A 12,896-nucleotide genomic window follows, 5' to 3' on the forward strand; every position below is an offset into this window, starting at 1 on the left:
CCATCAGTCTGGAGGCTGTCTTGTCTCCTGTTGTGAATGTTGCCCACATTATTGAGAAACCAGGAAAATAAAAGGTCTTTACTTGTCAGTTCAGCCATAGAGACAGACATGGAGAGCCAGGCATTGTGCTGGTTGTCCTGATGCTTAGGGAACTAACACATTCCTTTGCTCAGAGTTTGTTCTCTAGAGAGGGAGTCAGATGACAAATGTTTATGTTACAGCTGCTAACTTAGAAAAAGAAAATTGAGGAGGGCTGCGCGAGTGGAGGCCACAGAAAAGCAGGAAAAATGTTTGCTGAGCCCAACACCCTCAACAAAAAGACAGGACAGTAGGGAAGCTGGGAGTTGTTGAGCACTCCTTGAGTCCCAGCACTGAGAGGCAGAGACAAGTGGATCTTTATGAATTCAAAGCCAGGTCTACAGAGAGCTCCAGAACAACCAGCACTAAAGGGACACTAGCCTCCTAGAGGATGTGGCTCTGGGAGGTCTTGCTCTTCTCTGCCATTCCCTCTGCCTTCCTAATAACCATTAAATAGCATTCCTGAAGCTAGCCACCAAGGTCTATTCCCTTATTTGGCCACTTTCTCTTGAGACTGACTACCAAGTCCAGTAATCAAGATCCTCCTTTGGCTCACCTAATCAGCATGCCCTATTAAAATTAAACACCTCATCCTAACAAGGGCTTCCCCTTTTACCTTTATAAACCACCATTTGGCCGGGCGGTGGTGGCGCACGCCTTTAATCCCAGCACTCGGGAGGCAGAGGCAGGTGGATCTCTGTGAGTTCGAGACCAGCCTGGTCTACAGAGCTAGTTCCAGGACAGGCTCCAAAGCCACAGAGAAACCCTGTCTCGAAAAACAAAAAAACAAAAAAAATAAACCACCATTTGCCTATGGGCCATATCTGTCTCCCCTCTATCCAGAGGCAATCCTTTATCCCTCCAGGACAAATATCCCTGCCCCGGTTTCCTTGTCTCCTTCTCCTTATCCCTTGTCCTCTATCTCCTTTATCACCACATCCTAGCCCATTCTAACACAGACCTCCCCTCTTAAAAATTACACTTGCATCTCTGTGAGTTCGAAGCCAACCTGGTCTACAAGAGCTAGTTCCAGGACAGGCTCCGAAGCTACAGAGAAACACTGTCTTGAAAAACAAAAACAAATAAATAAAAAATTACACCTGCAAGGCCATTTGGCAGAACCAGAAAAAGGATCTCTCTGTGAAAACAGGTGTTTGTGCCTAAATGGGGTCTGGGAGGGAGCCCCTGCCACTATTCACTATTCTGGAGTCCCCTTCAAGGGCTGCATAGTGAGACCCTGTCTTGGTGTTTGTAGGGGGTAGTGTAATCCAGGCAAGCGATGGTGGGCCTTGGTGCAGGTTAATATCAATTGGGTATTGGAGAAATGATTGCCTTGGGAAGATGGAGCAAATGATTTGCTGATGCTAGGGATGTGAAGGGAAGAGTCAAGGGTGAATAAGAGCATTTCCCAATGTTCTCTGGGAGACAATGGGCAATGTCTGTGTGAGGGCCAGCCATGATAATCCAAGTCTGGGCAGGTCACCCAAAGGAAGTTCTTTATCCATTATCACCTGGGACTCTGGCCGTCAATGAATTTAAATGGAGGCTGGAGTCTCAATTGTTTACCCTGAGACAGTGCTGGGCTAAAGAAATCACAAGCTGAGATCACAGGGCCTCCACCCAAGAACAGACCATTCAAAGGAACTTCCTGGCATTCCAAGCACTGTAAATAGAAACACCTGCCAGCGCACAGTCACCAGAAAACCCTAGTCGAATGTCAGCCAATCAGGGGTGTTAAGACCTCAGAAACCCCTCACCCACACCTTTACTACTATAAAACCCTATTCTATTCTGGTTATTCCAATACGTTGGAAATGTGGAGAGACCAAGTTTGCAAACTTGATTAAAATAAAGGCTCTTTGCTTTTACATATAGGATTCAGTTTCCTTGTTGGCTTTTGCGGGGACTTCACAGATTTGAGCATAACACAAATACGATGTAGTTCACATCCAAAAGATAACAGAATTAAAGAAAGGGCTCAGTGGTTAAGAGTGCATACTACTCTTGCAGAGAACTCATTTGGTTACCAGCATCTACATAAAGATGTATGTCTGTAGATAACTCCAGCTCCAGGGAATCCAGTGCCCTCTTCTAGCTTTCTCAGATACCTGTGCTTATATGCACTACTCCCATATAGACAACACATGCCCATAATTTAAAAATAATTTTTTTGTTGGGGGTCGTGGTGGTGCACACCTTTAATCCCAGTACTCAGGAGGCAGACACAGGCCAACTTCCTGAGTTCAAGGTCAGCCTGGTCTACAGACTGAATTCCAGTTTCAGGACAGCAGGAATACACAGAGAAACCCTGTCTCAGACCATACATACATACATACATACGTATACATATACATATATGTATATATATATTTTTAAAGATGGTTCAACTTTTATGTGTGTGTATGTGTGTTTGTTTTATTTTTAAAACACACTGTGTGTCGAGCCAGGTGTGGTGGCGCACGCCTTTAATCCCATCACTCAGGAGGCAGAGGAAAGTGGACTTCTGAGTTTGAGGCCAGTCTCGTCTACAGAGCTAGTTCCAGGACAGCCAAGGCTATACAGAGAAACTCTGTCTTGAAAAAACAAACAAATAAATTACTGTGAGTATGTGTGCATTTGTGCACATGAAAGCATTATCTGCAGAGGTCAGAAGAGGGTACCAGATCCCCTGGAGCTGGAGTTACAGAGAGTTGTGCGTTGCCTGAAGTGGGTACTGAGAACTGAACTCTGGTCTTCTGGAAGAACAATACTCACTCGAAACCAGTGAATCATCTGTCCAGTGCCAAAGTTTATGTGTTTTGTAAACATAGAATTTCACCAGAAAAGAGGTCAGAGACCAAGGGATCTCATTTAGAGACAAACCAAACTCTTGGAATTAGTGAAAATATATTTAGCTCAATCTACCTCCCACCTTGAAAATCTCAGAAATAATAGTTATGTGCTCACAGTGTTCAAGGCAAGTGTTAAGAGTTTTCACTAATTTTAGTTCCTCTGTCAATCCAATAAAACAATAGGGATCTCTTACAGGGATGCTGGGAAAAGCCATGGAACTGCATTCAGGGTAGTGTCTCATGTATAATAATCAATAACTGTTAGCTGCTGTCATCTCTCCACTTTACAGATAATAAGACTGAGGTCAGGAAGGTTATAGCTGGTCCAGAATCACACATTTAGTACATAAATTGTATGGTGTTGTCTTAGGGCTTCTATTGCTGCAATGAAACACCATGGCCAAAAAGCAAATTCGGTAGGAAAGGGTTTATTCAGCTTACCCTTCCACATTACTGTTGTTCATCGTCAAAAGAAGTCAGGGCAGAAACTCAAACAGGGCAGGAACCCAAAGGCAGGAGCTGATACAGAGACCTCGGAGGAATGCTGTTTATAGACTTGCTCAACCTTCTTTCTTATAGAACCCAGGACCACCAACCCAAAGATGATAGCACCCACAATGGGTTGGGCCCTCCTTCATTGATCACTATTGATGCCTCATAACTGAATCTCATGGAGGCATTTCTTCAACGGAGACTCCTTCCTCTCTTATGACTCTAGCTTGTGTCAAGATGACACAAAACCAGCCAGTACAGGTGTTCAACAGCAGCCCTAGCCTTTGCACTGTAGACACCTGAGGCTCTCCCAAGTGATGACACACTTTTTCTAGACACTGCCCATTGTCTCCAAAGGGATGCTAGAAGCAAAGCTCAGGAAACCTGTCCATCTCACTGTGGGATCACAGGTTGGTTTTATATTTTTCTCTTGTTTGCATCTGCAAACTCTACTCACTTTTGCTGTTGATTATTCTTTTTGTTTTATAACGGTAGAATACATACTTAGACATTTCAACCACTAGGAGACATGTTCTTTTTTTTTAATTTTTAATTTTTGTTTTTTTGAGATAGGGTTTCTCTGTGTAACAGCCCTAGCTGCCCTAACAGAGACATGTTCTTTTTGATCAGATTTGAAAGTGCTAAGTTTTACTGTTGAGCTATTTTTGCTGTGAGATGAATACATTATATATGAACATTATATCTGGCTTCTACAACTCTGCAGTTTCATCATTGTTAAATTCACTTAAGTGTGAAACACAGTGGTTCTCTTTTCTGTCTTTGAGACTTGTGTGGGTTTTCTAATGAACTGGTTCATTATCTGAAAGGTTGAGAATATGGATATTCTTAAGTCAACAGTGACCCACAGCAGATGCCATCAAATGGTAGCTTATGAAGGATGAATGAGCAGGAAGCTTCTGGGAATCTAATCTTAAAGCTTGAGCTATCATACAAACTCCCTCACAACATGGGTGTGACTGGGACATTAGTCAGCAATGCACCATTCCATTTAACAAAAGACAGAACTTTTATCCTATCCACTGTGAGTTTCGTCATGAATAGTGTAAGTGATAGGTGCAGAGACACTCAGAAGAGCAAACAAGTCAAAGTAGTTGGTAACATCTTTGAATAAAAATTCCATCAACACTGGGGAGACTAAAGCAGGAAGGTAGAGAGCTCCAGGCTAGTTAGTATGGGACCTATTGTAAAAATCTAACACACACACACACACACACACACACACTGCTGAGGATGTAGCTCAATGGTAGAGTGCTTACCTAGCATGTGCAAAGTCCTGGTAGAGTGCTTGCCTAGAATGTGCAAAATTACCACAGATGGATTTAAAAATTGAAAGGGAGGTTGTGGCAGTTCCATGTTCTCAGTAAGATGGAAGGAAGGCGAGGCTCTGGGAAGTCTATCGTGTGTGTGTGTGAGCTTCCACTGCTCCCTACAATAAGACAACGGTCCAGTCCTTGAACTTCAAATATACATGAACTTATGTGGTACTCTTCTTAGTTACAGCTGTCACAGACATCTCTGCTCCAAAGTTATTAACTGAAAAAGTCTAGAGATAAGCTGTAAGTATGACTGGTTAATTTTTTTTTTTTTTTTGGTTTTTCGAGACAGGGTTTCTCTGTGGTTTTGGAGCCTGTCCTGGAACTAGCTCTTGTAGACCAGGCTGGTCTCGAACTCACAGAGATCTGCCTGCCTCTGCCTCCCGAGTGCTGGGATTAAAGGCGTGCGCCACCACCGCCCGGCTGACTGGTTAATTTTTATGTTATGTTTTTGAAGGTCTTGCCTGAATGAATGTATGTGTGCCACAAGTGTGAAGTGCCTGGGAAGGCCAGAAGAGGACGTCAGATCACGGGTTGTGCACAGTCACGTGTGTGTGAGCAACTCTTCGAGCCAGAAGCTCTGGAAGAAAAATGCAAAGGGCCTGGCTAGTACAAAGAGCCACACTCCTGGGACTTCAGGCCCTTATGTAGAGGCCACACCATTTCCTGGGCCACTGGGAGGCCATCAGAGGTTTGGTAAGTATGTACTTACTGCTCTGGCCAAGAGTAGACTATGTTAGATCACTGAGAGATGATGATGTCACTACAGAGAAGGTCCCAGCCTCTCGACCATCCCTGCCTTAGACCCTCCAGCCAGCCCATTCTTTGGTTATGTAGCAGCAACTTTAGTAGCTGTTTCCTCCCTTCTAACAGAAAGCCCTCCTATCTTTCTCCAGACACTGTAGGATGTGCTGGTGAAACCGCTATAGCCATCAGGACTGGAGATTTGAGAGAGTAAAACCGGGGCAGAAAGGACGGAGGGATAATGAGAAGGATTCAGGCCCTTGACTTGATTTCTGGGCTTCTTATGCAAGATGGTATACTTCCTCATTTTAAAAAACTGCCTCATTAGTTGTGGTGCACACCTTGAATCCCAGCATTCAGAAGGCAGAGGCAACCTGGTCACAAATCAAGTTCCAGGACAGCCAGAGCTGTTACATAGAGAAACTGTCTCAGGGAAACAAAACAAAACAAAAAACCCAAAAAACAAAAAACCCTTCTTAAGAGTTTTGCCATCCTCCTCTACAGTAAAGCAAGTGAGGCAATCTTTCCAGGCAGCACAAAGTCGGAAGCACTTCACAAGGTATGCTCTATGCACTCAATGAAATTTATTTATCAGTGACGCACTAGGAGATTTGTGCTTCTCAATGCTTATCCAGTAACCATTCTCTGGGCCAGCAAGATGACTTAAATGAAGATAAAAGTATTTGCCACCACATTTTGACAGAGTTCATACCAGGACGGACCACGGCAGAAGCACAGAAACAACTCAGAAAAGTTGTCCTCAGATTTACACACACACACACAAATGTTAAAGAAAAAAAAATAATACAAGTCTCTTTTTTCTTTTTTCTCTGTAGCTTTGGAGCCGGTCCTGGAGCTAGCTCTGTAGACAAGCCTGCCTCGCCTCCTGAGAGTTGGGATTTAGGCGTGCTCGACCACTGCCTGTGTAAGACTTTAAGACAATCCTGAAGCCATTTTTGACAATTCTGAATCCTCTCAGCCTCTGTGCCATAATGCTTCCCCTCCTCCCCTGGGAACCAAGGACCTAACAGCTACACTCACACGTACTCAGTTCCTGAACAATTACCCATATACGTATGCTTCGGTTCGGTCCCCTGGGAAACGGGGTCAAAATGACCTCTTACCTCATCTGATCTGGCAACAGCTCTCCAGTCAATTATTGGCAATAGCCCTTTCAAATAAGCCAATCAGAATAGTCAAAGAACAACCCCACTTGCTTCTGTGGCCCCTTTAAAAGTAGACTGTACCAGCTATTCGAGGTCCCTCGGCTTCCCGAATGCTGGGGGACCCTGTCATGACAGAATTAATAAAATCCTCATGCTTTTGGTATGTGAGATGGTCTCTGGGGGCGACTCCTTCTCGGTGTTTGGACGCTAGAGTCCAACACCTGGTGTTTCTTTCCTTCTTAATAACAGGACACCCTACTGTGTGTCAGCTGGGCTCCTGCTGTCCAGGACAAAAGGCAGTATTGTCTGACCTTCTTTGCAGATAAATATGATTAATGAGATGTAAGGGCCAGGCTGTGTGGGAGGGCTGCTTCCTAAATGCTGACTCAGCTTAAGGAAACCTTTCTTTTGCCCCCCACCCTCCTCCATCTTTCTTCACCTAATTTGAATTCCAGAATTTGTCTTCGGTAAAGTTCCAACATGATCAGAACAGAGTTTGGCTGTTGAGGAGGAACTGAAACTATCACAGAGTCTCTGGATGCCTAACTTCAGCTACTCTTTTTTTTTTCTTCAAGACAGGTTTTCTCTGTGTAACAGCAGCTCTGGCTGCCCTGACTCATGCTGTAGACCAGGTTGGCCTTGAATTCACAGAGATCTGCTTCCCCTTTTTCTGGAGTGCTGGGATTAAAGGTGTATACTACCACCACCTGGAATTTTTTTTTTTTTTTTTAACAATATAGCCCAAGTTAGCATGGAATTTGTCATCCTGCCTCAGCTTTCCAAATGCTGGGATTACAGGTCTGTGCTTCCATGACTGGTTCTAATGTTCTGTGTGAGAGAAATAAGCCTGCATGTTGTATAAAACAATATCATGCCAGGCGGTGGTGGCACATGCCTTTAATCCCAGCACTCAGGAGGCAGAGACAGATGGATCTCTGTGAGTTTGAGGCTAGCCAAAGTTACAGAGAAACCCTGTCTCGAAAAACCAAAAAAAAAAAAAAAAAAAAAAAAGACAATATCATTTGGGAATTTTTTCTCTATTCAGTCAAGTAAAACTTCAAGTAACAGACTAATAATAGTCTCTTCAACAACTTTCTGTTTAATGTATTGCTGCTGCTGCAGAGGAGACTATGGAGAGTAAATCTTGAGATACCTCCCCCACAACCTGAAAATGTTAGGCAAGCCCTGCTTGCTGACCCTCTTCTAATGCCTGGAAGCAGCACTGCCAGAGTCACCCTGCCTGGGCCATGGTTGGGGCTCTAGATGGCAAATACTAGGCTCCAACTCCTGCTAACTGAAGCACAGGGGACCTTCACAGGTGACACCAGGGTCATTGGGTTGGCAGGAACCTAGAACACCAGCTTGGGAATGGATGCAGTTTGGACATGCTGCAGTCAGGAGGCAGAGACCTACAGCCTAGCAGCAGGAACAGCCTGCTCTAGCCATAGGCACTGCTGCTGACCTGCTGTTACTGTATCTGGGTACCTCTAACTCATGTTCTCACTCTTAGCACTGCCACTGAGTATCCTACTCCCACAATAGACTACATGCCAGTGGTGGTAGAAGCTTCAAGCTTCTTGCTATAGCAAGCTCTGAATGTATAGCTGAATAGGTAGTATCTCAAATGGTCTTCACTTCATAGGATGGATGATGGTGGAAGAGAGGTGTGACTTCTCTATTATATGTCCTGACTGCATAGAAGAGCACCCCAGAGCTCAAGGCAGCACCTTGGCTACTATGTAGGGATAGCATGTAGGAGAACAATAGAAGCCTGAAGGCAGAAGAGCAGATGAGGTAGCAGGTTCTTGTCCTGAAAACACATTTGAGATCTCTGCACCACTGGTGGAAGAAGTCAGCTCTTCCACCAGCTTTTCAGTTTCCTGAGTCAATGAATTTCTTGACATGCATATGCTAGTTTGAGATTCTGTAGCTTGCAACCAGGAGTGCTGACTGACCAATTGTTTTTCTCAGTGTTTCCACCACTGCTCCCTACCTCTAAAACAGGGACCAGATCTCCTTCTACAGTCTGGAAGAAAATGCCAGAGCCCAGTTGCTTTGGTCACAGGTGACAAAGTGAATCCTGGCTTAGAAAAGCTCAAAGTGAACCTGTCGCTGGCCTAAACACCTTCACAGTTTACCATGTTCTTCTAAAGCTGACCCCAAATTTAAGTTTCTTTTCTATCTCCATAGTCCCAGCTACTGTTCTCTCAAGATAGTCAACTAGAAAGGATTCAGATCCGAACAGCATGCTATATTGAAACAAGACCTCCTCCCAGAATGGCAGGCCTTTGTACTGAACCCTGGTTTTGGACCCTATTGCCTATTGCTGAGCTAGAAAAAAAAAATTTAAGTTTTTTTTTTTTTTGTGGTTTGGTTTGGTTTTTTGTTTTTTTGAGAGAGGGTTTCTCTGTGTAGCTCTGTCTTGGAACTTTGTAGATTAGGCTAGCCTCCAACTCACAGAGATCTGCCTACCTCTGCCTCCCAAGTGCTGGAATTAAAGCTGTGCACCACTACCAGCTGGCAGAAAGATTTTAAAATGCCAAAATATAATGCACAGATAAAATTTTTTAAACGTATCTAGCAACAAATCCTTTTCCTAGAACAAAACAATGCTTCAATATTTGCATAGAAAACAATTCATTTGAATGATTTTGCAGACTATATAGAAAACCTGCTCCTAGATGCTTTTGTTCCTGCTTTATTGAAAGGAGCTGCTTCCTTGGTTTTATAGGAGAAAAAGGCAGAAGGGTTCTACCTCCAGGCCCTAGATGTTGAGTGCTTTCTGCAGTCAGCTGGGCTCCTCTAGTTCTCCAGGGAGCCCTCAGGTCTTTGTGGTCTGTGTCTGACACTCCCTCCCCTACATTCTAAAGACTGCATTCAAGAGTCAATTCAAGGTCTCACCATTTGCTTTCTCATTTTCCTGAGCATCATTCCCTTCCCCAGTGTGCTGCTCCTTGAGGCAGGAATCACACCTTGTCTGTTAGCATGTAGCATCTGAGAAACAGACAGCAAATGACTTAACAGAAAATCAAAAACCTTTTTTTTTTTTTTTTGGTTTTTCGAGACAGGGTTTCTCTGTGGCTTTGGAGCCTGTCCTGGAACTAGCTCTGTAGACCAGGCTGGTCTCAAACTCACAGAGATCCGCCTGCTTCTGCCTCCCGAGTGCTGGGATTATAGGCATGCGCCACCATCGCCCGGCTCAAAAACCTTTTGTAGCAAATACCTTACTTTTAAGATTTTCATATAAGTTAACACAATAGAAAAGATCATCTGTAATGATTATAAATTAATATTTTAGTTTCTAAATATTCTCATATTTTAAAAACTAGACTTTATTCTGACAACCACATACACATGAAACCAATGTTCTTTTACAAATTTTGAGGGCTCTGTTCTAGATTTTATATTTAAATCATTCTAAAATTTTAAAACATGTTTTTATGTTCTACTCAAAATATAAAAACATGCTTTTTTGGATTCAATGTCATATAGCTCAGGCTAGTCTTAAATTCACTATGTAGCTAAAGCTGCCTCCTAAATATTGAGATTACAAGTGTGCACCACCATGCCCAGTTATCACAATGCATTTTTAAAAAGTCATTTCAACTTGACAAATCAAATGACTTAAAAGTTGGCTTACTGTTTCTCTCCTGTTGCTGTAAAGATGAATGTGCAAGCTGCCAGTGTAAAGGCAAACAACTCCTTGGTGTACTCTAAACATTCCCCTTGCACATCTCCCTTTTGGGGAACAGCATCCAGTTCCATAGGTCACTGGTGCTGTTATGGGAAGTCTGGGGGAGTGGACACCTCTGAGCTCCTTGACTTTCTGTCTGCTCAGTGGCTCACTTTGAAAGTCAGAAAGAAGGGCACTGAGTACCTTTTCCCATACCCAACAGTCACATGTATGCATATGTCTATCAAGTGATTCAAGAATATGTATGCATATTTCTGAATCAACACACAGTGTATATTTAGTTGGTTACATATCAGGCTGGAACTTTTAAGATAAATATAAGCTTTAAATCTTTTTCTGACTTTCCTTTAATAACACATGGGGGAAAAAAACCAAACTCTTATTTCAAGATATAAATTCAAGACTGCTTGCTTTTCCATTTCTCCAGCTCCTAATAAGCACCAAGAAGCAATCTGTACCAATTCCCCACCTACTCCTTGGCATCCCCGATTCCTCCAGCAGTTATTGCGAAGGTGGCTTCATTTTCAGGCATCTCAGGGCTGCAGAATACAAGGGAACAGAAGTTTATAAAAAGCTCTCTTTCTATAAATACTGTGCACATGTCACAGTCGTCACGTTCCCATCAGTCTGAGTCTCCAGAGACACTGCAGTGCTGGTACAGCTAAATGTGGACTACAGACCTTACCTAGCAGTGTTATCAACCCTCGCAAACATTTGTTAAACAACTCTATATAAAGTTTTGAATGTCAAGAAAAATTACCCCCAAACTTGGAAACAGGCAGGCAAATCAGGATAAACTGGGTGTTCTTTCAGGGTAGTTTGAGGCCTGTGGTGCAGATCCTATGTAGCTTGTCTCACTCTTTAGGCAGGCACCTTTCTACAGGCTCTGCTAACAAAGGGGGAGCTGCAAAAGGCTTTGAGATAAACTAGGAGAGTCCTGGGCACCTGCAATGGAAATCTGGTTGTCTAGCACATCCATCAGTTACCTTATTCTGTAAGGGCTCTATGCATTCTGAGTTGTCATTTAACTGCAAGCAGTGCAATTCTACCTGTTCACAGAAATATAAATTGTGAAGGTGGAATACCATTGACTACTGAACATTAATCAATGAAAAGTAATGTGACTTAAAGGTCTTTGATAGGGAGCTGGGCTGTGGTGGTGCATACCTTTCATCCCAGGACCAGGAGGCAGAGGCAGGCAGATTTCTGTGAGTTCAAAGCCAGCCTGGTCTACAAGAGCTAGTTCCATGACAGGCTCCAAAGCTACAGAGAAACTCTGTCTTGAAAAAAAAAGTCTCAGGTCCTCCATATGTCTAGAAATGAGCTGAAGCTGGACTATAGATGCATTTCCAGGACATTAGATAAAATCTAGTATTCCTCAGGAACTTGTGAAATGGGTTTTCCACTGGCAAAATGAATCTCTCCTCCCAGCTACTCTCCTCCTTATAATTCCTAGAACCTAACAGCCTTCAACTAAAGTAAATGTGATGTCATTGCTTGCTTCACTATATGCTCTGAATGTCAGAGACTGATAAATGTGACTATAGACTAGATCCCTAGTACATAGATGGTACTTCCTGATCAGTGACATAATATTTAAGGAGGAAACTCAAGCAAATAGTATCTGCCAGGGAGTAAGTATAGTCTTTCAGGGGTAGCAATTTTGTTTAAAGGCACATGCACAGGATCTGAAGAATAAAGAAATATATACCTGTCATAAATCTTGGCAATCCTCAATTCTCCTCTTCCCTTTCGCAAGCTTATTCTTGTTGTTGAAGCATGAGCCAGAATGTGTCCACCAATGGGTTTTTTGGGATCTGCCTGGAAGCTGAATTAATAAAACATTTTTTCAGGTTCCATTTGTTTATACAGTAATATTTGCAAGGAAGAGGTAGCCTCTGTGAGTGGAATGGGAAGGATAGAGTGACTGTGTATTCTGTATGTGTGTGTAAGGATTTTAGAGGTCAACCTCACGTGTTCCTTAGGAACCATCTACCTTATCTTAGACATAGGCTCTCTCTGGAACCTGGTGGGCTTGGTGATTAGGCTAGGCTGGCTGGCCAGTGAGCCTGAGATTGGCTTGTCTCCACCTCCCAGCACTGAGATTACAAACTTTTGTCACTATGTAACTGGCTTTTTATGTGGGTGTTGGGTATTAAATTCAGGTCCTCATGTTTACACAGCAAATACTTTACACCTGAATGGTCTCCCTAGCTTCCAGATCTATATCATACAACAAACAGAGAGGCTTATTTGTAAACTGTGGAGGACAGCATTTAGAGCTATTAGCTCATTGCTATCTAGTTTAGGCTTCTGAGAGTCCCTGATAAATAGTTCCTCTTTTTTTTTTTGGTGTTTTTATTATCTGTCTGTCTGTCTGTCTGTCTGTCTATCTATCTATCTATCTGTATGCCACAGGTAATTGTGAGCAGATGTGGGTGCCAAGAATGGAACTCAGAGCCGGCCGGTGGTGGCGCATGCCTTTAATCCCAGCACTCGGGAGGCAGAGGCAGGCGGATCTCTGTGAGTTCGAGGCTAGCCTGGTCTACAAGAGCTA

General features: G+C 43.3%; 1 protein-coding gene across 2 annotated transcripts in view; it reads right to left on the bottom strand.

Moving 5' to 3' along the window:
• Window positions 1–10,808: 10,808 nt before the first annotated feature.
• Window positions 10,809–12,896, bottom strand: part of Dmc1 (DNA meiotic recombinase 1) — a 33,376-nt gene continuing 31,288 nt past the window's right edge. For both annotated transcript variants that reach the window (XM_041672534.1, XM_041672533.1), the window contains 2 exons: window positions 12,051–12,167; window positions 10,809–10,878 (listed from right to left, as the gene is read on the bottom strand). In XM_041672534.1, coding sequence (XP_041528468.1) covers window positions 10,809–10,878; window positions 12,051–12,167 — 187 coding nt within the window. The remainder of the gene's footprint in view (window positions 10,879–12,050; window positions 12,168–12,896) is intronic.

Source organism: Microtus oregoni, unplaced genomic scaffold, assembly GCF_018167655.1.
Source record: "Microtus oregoni isolate MIOR12 unplaced genomic scaffold, Mior012 000022F_ref0000154, whole genome shotgun sequence".
NCBI lineage: Eukaryota > Metazoa > Chordata > Mammalia > Rodentia > Cricetidae > Microtus > Microtus oregoni.